The sequence below is a fragment of the Lepidochelys kempii genome, chromosome 28 (genome assembly GCF_965140285.1).
Source record: "Lepidochelys kempii isolate rLepKem1 chromosome 28, rLepKem1.hap1, whole genome shotgun sequence".
In the NCBI taxonomy this organism is placed as follows: domain Eukaryota; kingdom Metazoa; phylum Chordata; order Testudines; family Cheloniidae; genus Lepidochelys; species Lepidochelys kempii.
The window spans coordinates 340,529-357,261 of record NC_136407.1 but is presented as its reverse complement, the minus strand read 5'-3'; the positions used below and the strand labels follow the sequence as shown (position 1 = coordinate 357,261).

Here is a 16,733-nt window from a genome sequence, read left to right as displayed (position 1 = left end):
AGGGGGCTGCACCACCGCCCCTCTCGGAGAAAAGCTAGGCACGGCCCCGTCCATCAGTAGGGGAGGAAGGGGTGAGACCAGGGGACAGGCTCAGGTTAGTGACAGGAGATGGGGGAGGTTGGGGGCTAACGGCGGGGCCTGGGGTGGGTTTGGGATTATGACAGGGGCTGCGGGTGGATTTGGGGTTAACAGCAGGAGCTAGAGGTAGGTTTGGGGTTACGGGGGGGAGCTGGGGATAGATTTGGAGTTACAAGGGGAGCTTGGGGGTAGGTTTGGGGTTACGGGGGGAGCTGGGGTAGGTTTGGGGTCAATGGAACAGGAGCAAGTTCATGGGCAGGGCAGCCAGAGGCATGATGCGGGTGGAGGGAACCAGTATTAAATGGGGCATTAGGACCCACGGGGGGGGCTCATATGGGACCCCAAGGAAAAGGGGGCAGAGAGACCGGCACGGTGAGCCAGCGGATCGTGCCGGCAGAACCCTGGCTCTGGCCCCTCTGAATCCTGCCGTCACCTTTGTGACCCACTGCTCTGACCCCCACCCCCCTGGTAGCGCCCAGGGCCGCAGACCTGCCCCCTAAGTCCTCCCCAGCACCGAGCGGGTAGAAACACAGCCCAGATGTGGCTGACGGAGGGGGGCCGTCCCGGGGTGAGTTACGGTCGCTGAGAGCCGTCTCATTGCCTGGCCAAACGTGTCCCGCACCCCTGGCCGGGCTTACGCTGTCTGTGCCGGACGCCAGCACCCGCGATTAAATATTGGCTCCCCCACCACGGCGATGTTCGCCCCGGCCTTGCATCGCCCCTGGACTGGCTCTGGGTTAAGCTCCAGGAGGCTCCCCCGCGCTCCGGCCGGCTTTCAGACCCTTCTCGTGGCTCTTCTTCAAGCCGGATCCGCACGCCAAGCCCCCGAGGGCACTGCCCGTGGGCCAGGCCAGCTGCGCTCAACTCCCCAGCAGGAGCAGGTGGGCGGGACCCTGGAGGTCCCACCCCGAGGGTTTGGAGGCCGCGGAGGACGGAAGAGCGGGACCCCTTGAGGGTCACAGCACAGACCCGGTGGGTCGACAGCGCTGCCCTGAGAGACAGATGTTGCGGCCCACCTGGGTGTGCAAACTCGCACACTCTGCACTGGACACGTGCAACGTGGCACGACAGCGTCCCGGAGAGAAACCCCCGCCCCGAGCCCTGTGCGCACGGAGGGACGCAGAGAAGCCACGGCGCGGGCCCCACCCCTGTGGCCCCGAGGAGCCAGCCACCCACCCCCAAGCAACGCAAGCACGGAGCCGGGGAGTCTGGCTCACGCGGCGACCCAGTGCGAACGTGGAGACACACAGCCGCACCCAGAGACCTCGCACGGCCGCACGCACAGAGCTGCATGGACGCAGGCCAACACCTCCACGCCCACACTGATAGTAACTGTGACGAAGCGGGACTGTTCTTAATGTGTTCTCTGAATACTGTCGGGGTACCTCAGTTTCCCCCAGGCAGTTCTTAAGTCTCTAGGTGGGGGGATAAGGGGGTGGGATTGTGGCAGAGCCCTAGGCGGCCAGTGTGATGGTGTAGAGAATGGCCGACACCCTGGCTCCTGACGGCCTGGGCCTTCCCCGCTGCAAGGTGCCAGCTGAAGGGTTGGAGAACAAAGAGATCAGGGGCCGGGAAAGAGACAAAGGCCAGAGGACGGGGGTCTGGAGAGTTTCAGTTTGGAGCTGGCTGGGGAAATGGAGGGGGGCCCAGAGGGGGCGCTGGCCTCCCTGCCCCCCAAAATGGACCTGACTGAGGGGTCCTGTTCTCTGCACCTACAAGCTCTGTGTTAGACCATGTTCCTGTCGTCTAATAAACCTTCTGTGTTACTGGCTGGCTGAGAGTCCCGTCTGACTGCGGAGTTGGGGGGCAGGACCCTCTGGCTGCCCCAGGACCCCGCCTGGGTGGACTCGCTGGGGGAAGCGCACGGAGGGGCAGAGGAGGCTGAAGGCTCCGAGGGCAGACCCAGGAAGGTGGAAGCCGGGTGAGCTGTGTGTCCTGCAGACAGGCTGCTCACAGAAAGGAGACTGCCCCAGAGTCCTGCCTGGCTTCGCAGGGAGCAGGTCCAGAGCATCGCCCGGGGACTCCGGGACACTCACACACCCACGTCTGCAGACACACGGACACTAACCCACATATCTGTGCACACGCAGACACAGGGACACATTGGCACGAACGCACGCACACACCCGCACACACCCGGACACATACCCACACACGCACACGGACACACACACGGACACACACCCGCACACGGACACACACCCATGGACACACACACGCACACACGGACACACACCCGCACACGGACACGGACACACGGACACACACCCACACATGGACACGGACACACGGACACACGGACACACACGGACACACACAGACACACACCCGCACACGGACACACACACGGACACACACCCGCACACACACACACGGACGCACACCCACACACTGACCCACACACGGACACCCGCACGGACACACACCCGCACGGACACACACCCGCACGGACACACACGGACACACCCGCACACACACGGACACACACGGACACACACATGCACACGGACACACACACACGGACACATACCCACACACACACACACACACGGACACACACCCACACACGGACACACACACGGACACACACCCGCACGGACACACACCCGCACGGACACAGACACACACGGACACAGACCCACACACCCACACACGGACACACCCGCACACGGACACGCACACGGACACGCACACAGACAAACACACACGGACACACACACGGACACAGTGACACTAATGCACGCAAGTCTGCACACACACACTAACCTCACACGCACACTCACAGTAACACACACACACACGGACACACTAGCCACACCCACACATGAAACTGTTGCACACCCACGCACATTACAGGAAACCTAGAGCCACGTGCTCACAAGTGCGCGCGGCAACATCACGCAGTGAGGCGTACGGAGGTGCAGACAGGCTAACAACCACCCGCAGACACGCACCCCCTGCACACAGAAGTTAGCCACCCGCCTGCACCCCCACGGAGCCCGTGACACACACCACAGAGCCCCGTGTGCAGAAACATCCGCGCAGAGCAACGCACAATGCACCTGGCCACGGACACACGCCCGCACATGCGTGCACAAGAAGACACGAATGCGGCCGTGCAAACGCGTCCCCCCCCCCCCAGACACGGCCCTGCGCACTGCACTCTCCCCTCCAGCACCAGCGGGGGGGGCAGAGCCGGGGCAGAGCCGGGGCAGAGGGTTGCGGTTTTGGGGCGCGGGGAGGACAGCCGGGCTCACCCCCTTCAGCCAGAGGCCGGGTGCCCAGAGCTGCAGCCACCCCCCCCCCCCCACGTTAATCTCAAAGCCCTTCCAGCACAGAGACCACCAGCTGGGACCAGCAGGGCCACCCCCATTGCCCAAATGGGGAAACTGAGGCCCGGGGATGGGGGCAAAATGATAGGTGCACGCAGCCCTGTGGGGCTAGGGGCTGTGGATTTGTGTGGGGGCCTGGGGGCGGAGCTTGCCACGGTGGCGGGAGGGCTTTGGGCTGTGCGGGGGGGCTGGGAGGTGGGCAGGGCCCTGTGGGGCTGCGGGCCGGTCTTTGGCAGCCCGGGGGTCGCTCTCCCATCTGGGTTTGGGGGACCGAAGGCTCGGAAACACCCGGCCCCTGGGCCCCACTTTCACTTTCGTTTCTCCACCCTGACGCCGGAGCCTGCACTGCGGGGAGTCGAGAGGCCTGAACCGCCCCCCCCCGCGGGCTGAGGTAACTCCCCCCCCGCCCCCCACAGGCCCAGCTGCGTCTCCCCTAGGGCTCCCCCCGGCACCCCGCACCCCACTGCAAACAGAGCTGTAGCCCCCGCTCCCCTCCCCTCCCAGCGCTGGGGAGAGAACCCAGGCGTCCTGGCTCCCAGCCCCCCCTGCTCTAACCCACCAGCCCCCACTCCCCTCCCAGAGCCGGGGAGAGAACCCAGGAGTTCTGGCTCCCAGGCCCCGCAGCTGTAACCACCAGCCCCCAGCTGCCGTCCCAGAGCCGGGGAGAGAACCCAGGCGTCCTGGCTCCCAGCCTTCCCTGCTCTCACCCACCAGCCCTCCCTCCCCTCCCAGTGCTCGGGAGAGAACCCAGGCGTCCTGGCTCCCAGCCCCCCTCGTTCTAACCCACCAGCCCCCCCCCTCCCCTCCCAGAGCCGGGGAGAGAACCCAGGCGTCCTGGCTCCCAGCCCCTCCTGCTCTAACCCACCAGCCCCCCCTCCCCTCCCAGAGCCGGGGAGAGAACCCAGGAGTCCTGGCTCCGGGTCCTGTAACCTCTCCATACCCGTCCTAGGTGCTTCCAGCAGACTCCCTGCCGCTGTGTCTCTGCCGGTGCCCGGGCCCCGTGGGTACGACCCCCGCCCCCCCCCCCGCCCTTTGCCGTGGCGTCATGGCCGCGGACGCCCCATCCCTCTAGGACGTGTTAGCCACCGACTTCCTGACCTGCCCCATCTGCCTGGAGCGGCTGCGCGGGCCCAAGATCCTGCCCTGCCTGTATACCTACTGCCAGGGCTGCCTGGAGGGGCTGCTGGGCGAGGGGCCGGGGCTGCGGTGCCCCGAGTGCGGAGGACGTGTCCCTGCCGCAGGGGGTGGCTGGCCTCAAGACCAACTTCTTCGTCAACGGGCTGCTGGAGCTGCTGCGGCCGGTGGGCGAGGCGGGGCTGACCTGTGCCCTGTGCCCGCTGATCGGGCAGGAGGACGGCCGCCCGGCCGTCTCCCGCTGCCTGGGCTGCACCGACAGCCTGTGTCAGACCTGCGCCGCCGGCCACCGCTGCTCCCGGCTCACCCACGCCCACCGGCTGGCGAGCCTGCAGGGCTACCTCTCCGGGGAGCACGACGAGGAGATCCGGCAGCGCCAGGCCGTGCGGTGCCCCGAGCACCCGGCCCAGGAGCCCTGCGCCGGCCCCATCTGCCGGGAGTGCCGGCTGGGCCCGCACCTGGAGCACCCCTGCCAGACGTTGGAGGAGGCGGCCCCGGGTGGCCGAGCTGCTGGCCGGCGTGGAGGAGACGGCGGGGCGGGCGGCGCTGGAGGAGGTGCTGGCCGCCCTGCGGCGCCACGTGGAAGGGCGCGAGAAGGCGGCCGGCCTGCTCCGGACCAAGCTGGAGCTGCAGGAGCAGCTGGCCCGCGGCACAGCCGACGTCACCCGCAAGGTGCTGGCCCTGGGCCGGCCGGTGGAGATCGTCTCGCTGGAGGCCTTGATCAGCCAGCGGCTCGGCCGGCTCCGGGGCTTCCGCTGGGAGCCCCTTGGGGGGCCGCGCCCCCGGCTGGTCATCCACGCCGAACTCCAGAGCCTGAGTGGCCTCTTCCAGCTGGACCTGGGCGAGGCCAAGCCGGACGGCCAAGGGGAGGAGAGTGGCCAACATGACGCCCCTGCCCCGCAGCCGCCAGCCCCTGCCCCGCGGCCGCCAGCCCCTGCCCCGCAGCCGCCGGCCCCCTGCCCCGCAGCCTCCGCTGTGCCGGCCGCTCCCCACCGCCCGATTCTCCTGCAGCTTCTCGGGGCGGGTCCCCGATGACCAGCTGTGACGAAGTGGGACTGTTCTTGATGTTTCCTCTGGGTGGTGTGGGGGTGCCTCGGTTTCCCCTGGGCAGTTCTTGGGTGTCTGGGTGGTGGGATGGGGGTGTGTGGTCATTGCGGAGCCCTAGAGGGCAGGTGTGTGGAGGAGTCTGGACACAGAGAATGGCCGACACCCTGTTTCCTGGCAACTGATGGCCTGGGCCCTTCCCCCCTGCAAGGTGAGAGCTGAAGGGTTGGAGAACAAAGGAATCAGGTGACCACCTGGCCCGGGAAAGGAACAAAGCCCAGAGGAGGAGGGGCTGGAGGGGGTTTTTCAGTTTGGGGCTGGCTGGGACATGGAGTGAAGGGCAGACGTGGTTGTCTGGCTCACTGCCCCCAAAATGGACCCAGCTGAGGGGTCCCGTTCTCTGCACCTGCAAGCTCTGTTTTAGACCATGTTCCTGTCATCTAATAAACCTTCTGTTTTACTGGCTGGCTGAGAGTCCCGTCTGACTGCGGAGTTGGGGGGCAGGACCCTCTGGCTTCCCCAGGAGCCCCGCCTGAGCGGACTCGCTGGGGGGAAGCACACGGAGGGGCAGAGGAGGCTGAATGCTCCGAGGTCAGACCCAGGAAGGTGGAAGCCGGGTGAGCTGTGTGTCCTGAAGACAGGCTGCTCACCGAAAGGCGACTGCCCCAGAGTCCTGACTGGCTTCATGGGGAGCAGTTCCAGAGCATCGCCCAGACTCCGTGACACCAGCACCGGCCCCGGATCACGGGGATTTGCCCCCTGGGCCCTAGGGAGCTGCTCCTGGCCGACGAGGAGAACCGCAGCCTCAAGTGCTTCTCGCTGCAGGTGGACTTCCGGGATGCCATCCCGGTCCACGGGGGCGCGACCCCCTGCAGCGTGGCGGCCGTGGGCAGCCGGGTGGCCTACACCGCCGGCTCCCGGCTCTACCTGGCGGAGCAGGATGGCGCCCTGGTCTGGCAGAATGCCCTGCCCCCCACCCAGGCCAGCCACGCCATCACGGCGGCAGCGGAGGGGGGCGCCGCCGTGGCTGTGAGCGTGGCGGGGGAGCTGGTGGAGAAGATTTTCCCGGACGGGCACGACCGTCTGGCCATGGTGTTCGTGGCCGGCCGGGGCGGCCGCTACGTGGCCTCGGACTGGCATGGGCGCAGCCTTGTGGCGTTTGACGGCGGGCAGCTGCTGGCGGAGCTGGGCGAGGAGCGGCTGGAGGGGTGCCAGCCGGGGGCCGTCTGCGCCGACGACAGGGGCCATTTCTACGTGGCCCTGCGGGAGCCGAACAAGGTGATGGCGTTCGGGCCAGGCGGGGAAGCGCTGGGGCCCTTCCTCACCGCCCGGCACGGCATCGAGAGAGCCCGGGTGGCCACCGTCACCGGGGACGGGCACTTCGCCGTGGCGCTGAGCGACGGCACCGTCCATGTCTTTCACATCCAGTACCTGCGTCACTGAGCCGGAGTGGGACACACAGGCAGGGGAGAGCTGAGAAGACTGTGGGTGTGCGTGTGTGTGTGCATTCCTGTGTGTGTGTGAGTGTGAGTGTCCCGGAGTCCCTGGGCGATGCTCTGGACCTGCTCCCTACGAAGCCAGGCAGGACTCTGGGGGAGTCTCCTCTCTGTGAAAAGAACAGGAGGACTTGTGGCACCTTAGAGACTAACCAATTTATTTGAGCATGAGCTTTCGTGAGCTACAGCTCACTTCATCGGATGCATTCGGTGGAAGATACAGTGGGGAGATTTATATACGCAGAGAACATGAAACAATGGGTGTGACCATACACACTGTAACCAGAGTGATCGGGTAAGGTGAGCTATTACCAGTAGGAGAGCGGCGGGGGGGGGGGACCTTTTGTAGTGCTAATCAAGGTGGGCCATTTCCAGCAGTTGACAAGAACATCTGAGGAACAGTGGGGGGTGCGGGGGGGGGGGGAATAAACATGGGGAAATAGTTTTACTTTGTGTAATGACCCATCCTCTCCCAGTCTTTATTCAAGCCTAAGTTAATGGTGTCCAGTTTGCAAATTAATTCCAATTCAGCAGTCTCTTGCTGGAGTCTGTTTTTGAAGGCTTTTTGTTGAAGAATTGCCACTTTTAGGTCTGTAATCGAGTGACCAGAGAGACTGAAGTGTTCTCCGACTGGATTTGAATGTTGTCATTCTTGACATCTGATTTGTGTCCATTTATTCTTTTACATAGAGACCGTCCAGTTTGGCCAGTGTACATGGCAGAGGGGCATTGCTGGCCCATGATGGCATATATCACATTGGTGGATGTGCAGGTGAACGAGCCTCTGATAGTGTGGCTGATGTGATTAGGCCCTATGATGGTGTCCCCTGAATAGATATGTGGGCACAGTTGGCAACGGGCTTTGTTGCAAGGGTAGGTTCCTGTTGTGTGGTGTGTGGTTGCTGGTGAGTATTTGCTTCAGGTTGCGGGGCTGTCTGTAGGCAAGGACTGGCCTGTCTCCCAAGATTTGTGAGAGTGATGGGTCATCCTTCAGGATAGGTTGTAGATCCTTAATAATGCGTTGGAGGGGTTTTAGTTGGGGGATGAAGGTGACGGCTAGTGGCGTTCTGTTATTTTCTTTGTTAGGCCTGTCCTGTAGTAGGAGACTTCTGGGTACTCTTCTGGCTCTATCAATCTGTTTCTTCACTTCCGCAGGTGGGTATTGTAGTTGTAAGAAAGCTTGACAGAGATCTTATAGGTGTTTGTCTCTGTCTGAGAGGTTGGAGCAAATGTGGTTGTATCGCAGAGCTTGGCTGTAGACGATGGATCGTGTGGTGTGGTCAGGGTGAAAGCTGAGGCATGTAGGTAGGAATAGCGGTCAGTAGGTTTCCGGTATAGGGTGGTGTTTATGTGACCATCGTTTATTAGCACTGTAGTGTCCAGGAAGTGCATCCTTTGTGTGGACTGGACCAGGCTGAGGTTGATGGTGGGATGGAAATTGTTGAAATCATGGTGGAATTCCTCAAGGGCTTCTTCTCCATGGGTCCAGATGATGAAGATGTCATCAATATAGCGCAAGTAGAGTAGGGGCGTTAGGGGACGAGAGCTGAGGAAGCGTTGTTCTAAGTCAGCCATAAAAATGTTGGCATACTGTGGGGCCATGCGGGTACCCATAGCAGTGCCGCTGACTTGAAGGTATACATTGTCCCCAAATGTGAAATAGTTATGGGTAAGGACAAAGTCCAGCCACCAGGTTAGCCGTGACATTATCGGGGATAGTGTTCTTGACAGCTTGTAGTCCATCTTTGTGTGGGATGTTGGTGTAGAGGGCTTCTACATCCATAGTGGCCAGGATGGTGTTATCAGGAAGATCACCGATGGATTGTCGTTTCCTCAGGAAGTCAGTGGTGTCTCGAAGGTAGCTGGGAGTGCTGGTAGCGTAGGGCCTGAGGAGGGAGTCTACATAGCCAGACAATCCTGCTGTCAGGGTGCCAATGCCTGAGATGATGGGGCGCCCAGGAGTTCCAGGTTTATGGATCTTGGGTAGTAGATAGAATATCCCAGGTCAGGGTTCCAGGGGTGTGTCTGTGCGGATTTGATCTTGTGTTTTTTCAGGGAGTTTCTTGAGCAAACAGTGTTGTTTCTTTCGGTAATCTCTCGGGGAGCAGCCTGTCTGCAGGACACACAGCTCACCCGTCTACCACCTTCCTGGGTCTGACCTCAGAGCATTCAGCCTCCTCTGCCCCTCCGTGCGCTTCCCCCAGCGAGTCCGCCCAGGCGGGGTCCTGGGGAAGCCAGAGGGTCCTGCCCCCCAACTCCACAGTCAGACAGGACTCTCAGCCAGCCAGTAACACAGAAGGTTTATTAGACGACAGGAACATGGTCTGACACAGAGCTTGTAGGTGCAGAGAACAGGACCCCTCAGCTGGGTCCATTTTGGGGATCAGTGAGCCAGGCAACCCCATCTGCCCTTCACTCCATGTCCCCAGCCAGCCCCAAACTGAAAACTCCCCCCAGCCCACCCCCTCCTCTGGGCTTTGTCCCTTTCCCGGGCCAGGAGGTCACCTGATTCCTTTGTTCTCCAACCCTTCAGCTCTCACCTCGCAGGGGGGGAAGGGCCCAGGCCATCCGTGGCCAGGAAACAGGGTGTCGGCCATTCTCTGTGTCCAGACCCCTGCACACACCTGCCCTCTAGGGCTCTGCAAGGATCCTACACCCTTACCCCACCCCCTAGAGACTTAAGAACTGCCTAGGGGAAACTGAGGCACCCCCACACTATTCAGAGGAAACATTAAGAACAGTCTCTCTTCGTCACAGTGAGTACATGCATTAGCGTGTGTTGGTGCGCACATTTGGGTGTGCATTAGTGTGTCTGTGATCTCTGAGTGGGAGTATTTGAGGCGTGTGTGTGCAATGAGCACGTTAGTGTCACTGTGAGCAATGTGAGCATGCCCGGGTGAATGTGCGCTGAGCATGAGCCTGTGTGCGCAGGGGTTGTGGCTGAGGGTGCAAGGGATTGCCCTATTGTGGGCATGCTGGGCTGGGGGGGGGCACTGGTTTGTGGGACGGTGGGAGAACGGCCCCCGAAGGCACCAGACCCAAACTGCCTCCCCGCACTTTGTGCCAATGGGCGGGCACCCAGCCAAGCGATATGGGGCCCCGGCCTCATGGCCCACTGCACTGGGCTCGCCCAGGAGCCGCCGTGGGCTGAGTGTGGGAGGGGGGCACCGATGGCGTCGGTAGGGGCCCGGTGGGGGGCTGTCTGTCCGACCCGCCCTGCGTCTCAAGGTGTAAAACCAGAACGACCCGCCAATAAACAGAGATGGATTTTATCTAGCGGCTGCTGACTCTGTCCTGGGGGGGGACCAGCAGGGGGCGCTGCACTGGGGGGCGGGTGGGGGAGCCAGGAGGGGGCAGGAGATCAGTTGGGGGGCTGGGATCAGTCCACAAGGGGGCAGGGGCTCATCAGGGGTGATGGGCTACAGGGAGTGGGGTGGGGCTTAGGAGGGGTTGGGGGCAATTGGGGGGCTGCGCTGCAGGGAGTGGAACGGGGGGCTCAGGAGGGGGAACAGGAGGCTCAGGAGGGGCACGGGGCTCGGGGGGCCAGGCGCTTATCGGGGCTCAGGAGGGGGCTCAAGCAGGGAGGAGCAGGAGGGGGACAAGGAGACTCAGGAGGGGGTCTCAGGAGGGGGCAGAGGGCTTGGGGGGGCTCAGGAGGGGAGAGCAGGGGGATTGGAGGGCAGGGGGATTGGGGGGCTCAGGAGGGGAGAGCAGGGGACTCAGGAGGGGGCACGGGGCTTGGGGGGCCTCAGGAGGGGGGAGCAGGGGACTCAGGAGGGGGCGCAGGTTTAGGAGGGGTTATAGGGGGAGCGGGGGGCAGGACACTTAGGGGGGCTCAGGAGCGGAGACCATGGGACTTATGAGGGGGAAGCAGGGGGTTCAGGAGGGGGCAGGGGGCTCAGGAGGGGCAGGGGGCTTGGGGGAGCTCAGGAGGAGGAGCAGGGGGCTCAGGAGGGGTGGGGGGCTCAGGAGGGGGGAAAGGGCTTGGGGGGGCTCAGGAGGGGAGCTCAGGGGGGCAGGAGGGGGCTCGGGAAGGGGCATGGGGCTTACGGGGCCTCAGGAGGGGGGAGCAGGGGCCACAGGGAAGGGGCTGGGGAGATGGGGGCTGGAGGAGGGATGTGGGGCAGGGGAAGGGTGGGGAGATGGGGGTGGAGGAGGGATGTGGGGCAGGGGAAGATGGGGGTGGAGGAGGGATGTGGGGCAGGGGAAGGGTGGGGAGATGGGGGTGGAGGAGGGATGTGGGGCAGGGGAAGATGGGGTGGAGGAGGGATGTGGGGCAGGGGAAGGGTGGGGAGATGGGGGTGGAGGAGGGATGTGGGGCAGGGGAAGGGTGGGGAGATGGGGGTGGAGGAGGGATGTGGGGCAGGGGAAGATGGGGGTGGAGGAGGGATGTGGGGCAGGGGAAGGGTGGGGAGATGGGGGTGGAGGAGGGATGTGGGGAAGGGTGGGGAGATGGGGGTGGAGGAGGGATGTGGGGCAGGGGAAGAAGGGTGGGAAGATGGGGGTGGAGGAGGGATGTGGGGCAGGGGAAGGGTGGGGAGATGGGGGGTGGAGGAGGGATGTGGGGCAGGGGAAGGGTGGGGACATGGGGGGTGGAGGAGGGATGTGGGGCAGGGGAAGGGTGGGGAGATGGGGGGTGGAGGAGAGATGTGGGGCAGGGGAAGAAGGGTGGGGAGATGGGGGGTGGAGGAGAGATGTGGGGCAGGGGAAGAAGGGTGGGGAGATGGGGGGTGGAGGAGGGATGTGGGGCAGGGGAAGGGTGGGGAGATGGGGGGTGGAGGAGGGATGGGGCAGGGGAAGAAGGGTGGGAACATAGGGGGTGGAGGAGGGATGGGGCAGGGGAAGAAGTGTGGGGAGATGGGGGGTGGAGGCGTGTGGGGCTCTGTGCCGGGGGCCATCTTGGTGTCCATCCATCTGCGACTGGCCAATGCCCCCACAGCCCCAGGGCTCCCGGACAGGCCCCTCCCCACACCACGCCTGCCCCCCAGCCCCATGCCAGGCCCCACCAGATGCCCCCAAGCCCCAGGGATGCGGCTGCGTCAGACGCCGGCCCCGGGCCCCCTGCACCGTGACTCCAGGGGGGCCTGGCCCCTACTCAAGGGGCGGGGAGCGAGGGCAGAATTTGGGGGCGCTGAGCTTTCCTCGTGGCCAAACCCCAAAGATCAGGGATTGGGGGACGGGACCCCAGCAATTTTAAGGGCAATTTCTTACCCCAACCCCCGCCCCTGCTGAAGGATTTGGGAGGTGACCCCCTGCCCCGGCCCCCGTTTTCAGAGCCACGTCCCCCAGCTTTTCCCCGCGCTGTCTGTCTGACCGCGGGGCCGAGGCCGGGCTCCCGTGACTCCGGGAGCTGGAGATTTTGGGCAAGTGCCCAGGACCAGGAGGGGCGGAGACGCCGCAGCAGGAGCCTGCACGTGCGAACCCCAGGGGGGCTGCGGTGCCCCCCGGACACCTGGGTTCTGGGAAAGGCGGCTGGCAGCTCCCAGCCCCTGGCTCGGCAGACATGGGACCAGTGCCAGGAAGGAAGCGTCTGCACCGGGAGAGGAAACCAGGGTCACCGTCTGGGCTGGGAGAGCTGCTCCCAGGGGCCAGGGGGGCGCTGTGACGGGACCCATGCCTGTGCCGGGAATTCCCAGCCTGCCCCATGGGGGAGGCCCAGGGAGCTGCCCCAATACAGCCCCAATGGGGCGCGGGGCCTATGCCCTCGAGGGGGCGCCGGCTCCCACCCGGCCCTAGGGCTCGGGGCCCCATTGGGCAGGCGCGGCCCAGACCCAGCCGAGACCTGAGCCCCGTCGGGCGGGCGCTGCCCAGACCCAGCCGAGATCGGGGCCCCGTCGGGCGGGCGCGGCCCAGACCCCGCCGAGACCTGAGCCCCGTCGGGCGGGCGCTGCCCAGACCCAGCCGAGAGCGGGGCCCCATCGGGCGGGCGCGGCCCAGACCCAGCCGAGATCGGGGCCCCGTCGGGCGGGCGCGGCCCAGACCCAGCCGGGACCGGGGCCCCGTCGGGCGGGCGCTGCCCAGACCCAGCCGAGATCGGGGCCCCGTCGGGCGGGCGCTGGCCAGACCCAGCCGAGAGCGGGGCCCCATCGGGCGGGCGCGGCCCAGACCCAGCCGAGATCGGGGCCCCGTCGGGCGGGCGCGGCCCAGACCCAGCCGGGACCGGGGCCCCGTCGGGCAGGCGCGGCCCAGACCCAGCCAGGATCGGGGCCCCGTCGGGCGGGCGCTGCCCAGACCCAGCCGAGATCGGGGCCCCGTCGGGCGGGCGCTGCCCAGACCCAGCCGAGATCGGGGCCCCGTCGGGCGGGCGCGGCCCAGACCCAGCCGAGATCGGGGCCCCGTCGGGCGGGCGCGGCCCAGACCCAGCCGAGACCGGGGCCCCGTCGGGCGGGCGCGGCTCAGACCCAGCCGAGATCGGGGCCCCGTCGGGCGGCCACTGGCCAGACCCAGCCGAGATCGGGGTGCTGTCGGGCGGGTGCAGCCCAGACCCGGGGGGAGGAATGGGGGTGCAGACACCCACCCCCCCGGCCTGTGGCGCCCCCAGGCTCGGTCTGGCAGCCAGGGTGATGTGGCCGTGAGTCAAGTCGAGAACACGGGCCGGTAGCCGCAGGCGCCCGGAGCAGCTGTGATGAAGCCATGGCTCATCCGGCTGAGAGCACTCAGGGAAAGTGCCGGGCTGAGTCCTGGCCCCCCCCCCGCCAAAGGAGCCCCCACATTGCTCCCCCCCCCAGCTCCAAGTGTGGGTGTCTGGGGCCCTGCCCCAAGCCCCGCTGGGGCGCCAGGCTCTCCCTCTGGGTCAATATTGACCCTCCAGCCCTTCCCCCAGAGCCAGCTGGGTAAACAGCCTCAGGGATCTGGCTGCCCCACGCCCTGGTGCGGGGGGGGGGGAGGGATCCCCTCTGGGAGCCAGCACCCCAGCTGGGAGTTGTGGGGACACGGGGTGTCTGGGAATGGGGGGGTGTCAGGGCAGTGGGGAGCCACGTCTTTGCAGAGCCTCCTGGCCCCCCAGGAGTGTCCCGGTTGGCCCTAGCACCCCCCCAGCTCCCCAGCAGGTGAGCCCTACGGCAGCAGCCCTCCCAGCTCCACCCTGACCCGGCTCTTCCCCCAGTGACCCCCTTGCCCTCATGCCCGCCCCCGCAAACCGCTCAGTGGTTTCCCAGAAGCTGGCACCAGGCTTTCCCCCGCCCCATGCTTGGAGGGAATGACAGGCTGGGGATCCCCACACTGGGACAGCTGCTGGGGGGCTGGGAGCCGCGGGAGCTGTTTTTTCCGGGTCGGCGTCCTCCCCCCAGCGCACGCCCCACACCACCTGTTTCCTCCCTCCCCCCGGGCACTTCCTGGACACTTCCAGGGTGTTTTGCGGCTGCCTCCAAAGGGGAACCCCACAGAGCGGGATTGGGGGCGCCAGCTCTGATCTGCCCCGGGCTGGGGGACTCGGGAAGGCAGGGAATGGGTCACAGGCCAGCCTCCTCCCACCCTTCCCTCTGCCCCTGGCCCTGCAGGGCGTCACTCAGAAGGTGTTGGCCCGGTGGGGGGGGGCGGGGGGGCTCGCTGGCTATTTTTAGCTCCCAAAACGTTCCCCGGGCACATGGAAAGTTCTGGAGTCCGAGGGATTCCACGGCCCCCGCCACCCCCGCAGTGCCGTCAGAGGCGGAAATAGCTCTGGGTTTTGGGGTTTGGATCCAGCCCAGCCCCAGACCTGCTCCTGGCTCTAACCACTGGCCCCCACTGCCCTCCCAGAGCCGGGGAGAGAACCCAGGAGTCCTGGCTCCCAGCCCCCCTGCTCTCACCCACCAGCCCCCACTCCCCTCCCAGAGCCGGAGAGAGAACCCAGGAGTCCCGGCTCCCAGCCCCCCTGCTCTCACCCACCAGCCCCCACTCCCCTCCCAGAGCCGGAGAGAGAACCCAGGAGTCCTGGCTCCCAGCCCCCCTGCTCTCACCCACCAGCCCCCACTCCCCTCCCAGAGCCGGAGAGAGAACCCAGGAGTCCTGGCTCCCAGCCCCCCTGCTCTCACCCACCAGCCCCCACTCCCCTCCCAGAGCCGGAGAGAGAACCCAGGAGTCCCAGCTCCCAGCCCCCCGGCTCTAACCCCAGCCCCCACTCCCCTCCCAGAGCTGGGGAGAGAACCTAGGAGTCCCAGCTCCCAGCCCCCTGGCTCTAACCACTAGACCCCCGTCCAGGCCCAGGCTCTGAGCGAGTGGGTCAGGAATGCCGGCTCAGCCCCTGGTCACTGTGGGGAGACCCTGGCCGTCGGCTCTGGATGATGAGTGGCTGGGATGGAATGTTCTGCCGGTCGCCCCCTCGTCCAGTCACCAGCAGACACAGGGGCCTGGGAACCAGGACTCCTGGGTTCTCTCCTTGGCTCTGGGAGGGGAGTGAGGGCTGGTGGGTTAGAGCAGGTGGGGCTGGGAGCCAGGACTCCTGGGTTCTCCTCCTGGCTCTGGGAGGTGACCGGGGGCTGGGGGTCACTGGCAGCAGTGGGGGGCTGTAGGGGCGGGGCAACGGCAGCCCTGTCCCTGTTTCTCAGCACTCCGGAGTCAGATCCCAGTTTGCGGGGGCTGCTGGAGTCTTGGGGAACCAGCAGGGATTCAAAGCTCCCCTTGGCAGCCGGCCCCGGCCACAGCGAGATGGGGACCAGATGTGAGTGGACCAGGGCCGGCGTGGGCTCGCAGGCCTGAGTCACAGCTGTGGGGCGAGGCTGGGGTCAGAGACCCCCAAACCACAGTCTCTGCCCCCCACCCAATGTCTGTACATGGCCCTGCCCGCTCCGGCTCAGCTCAGGAGACAGAAGGGGGCCCTGTGCCTCCTATTTCTCAGCGGGCCCATGGGGGAGCCAGTCCCCAGGGCTCTGCGGGGGCTAAATGGGGACCTCAGGCTGCTGCCCCAGTGTGGAAGGGAGGGGTCCATCCCTTCTGATTCCAACCCCCTGCAATAAGGCTGGAGCTGGGGACCCCCCCGGAGTCAGAGCCTTGGCAGGGCAGCCAGGAATTTGAGGCTGTGCGGGGCCGGCTCTGACTCAGGAGCTGAGGACACAGGCCCAGGGGCAGCCTGGGGCATGGAGCTAACTGCCCCCAGCTGCCCCTGCCCCGCAGCAAACCTGGTGCTTCCCATTCTCTCAGCCTGCCAGACCCCCACACACACCTGCCCCTTGCTCCTGCCCCCCCCCAGCCAGGCCTGTGATGGGATCTGGGCGCGGGGAGGGCAAATGATCAGGGCAATTCTAGGTACATGTCCCACCAGAGGGAGAGAACCCAGGAGTCCTGGCTCCCAGCCCCCCCGCTCTAACCCACCAGCCTCCACTCCCCTCCCACAGCTGGGGAGAGAACCCAGGAGTCCTGGATCCCAGCCCCCACCCTCCCACCTCTAACCCCTAGACCCCACTCCCTGCCCAGCTGGGGTGGGGTTGAACCCAGGCGTCCTGGGGGGTGGGGGGCTGGGTTGTGAGTTTCTCATCCAGGGAAGTGAAAGCCAAGGGCTATTTTTGGAAGTGGGCTGTAGCCAAGGGCAAAAATAGAAGCTGGGAGTCACCCCCCCGCCCTCCCAGTTCCCCACCTGGTTCATGACCCCACCAACCGCTGGCCGTCCCCCCCCCCGCCCCAGTGTGTTTCCCCCAGTCTTTGCCAACATTCCAGCCCCTTTGTGAAACTTCCC

The 16,733-nt window shown here is 65.5% G+C and overlaps 1 protein-coding gene across 1 annotated transcript; it reads left to right on the top strand.

Annotated features, from left to right (window-relative positions):
- The first annotated feature begins 4,455 nt into the window (after positions 1–4,455).
- TRIM56 (tripartite motif containing 56) lies at positions 4,456–7,405 on the top strand. Its single transcript, XM_078850998.1, is given in 4 exon segments — positions 4,456–4,643; positions 4,645–5,082; positions 5,084–5,564; positions 6,318–7,405. Coding segments are annotated over 4 exon segments (1,821 nt in total). The 3' UTR covers positions 7,032–7,405.
- Positions 7,406–16,733: the final 9,328 nt, after the last annotated feature.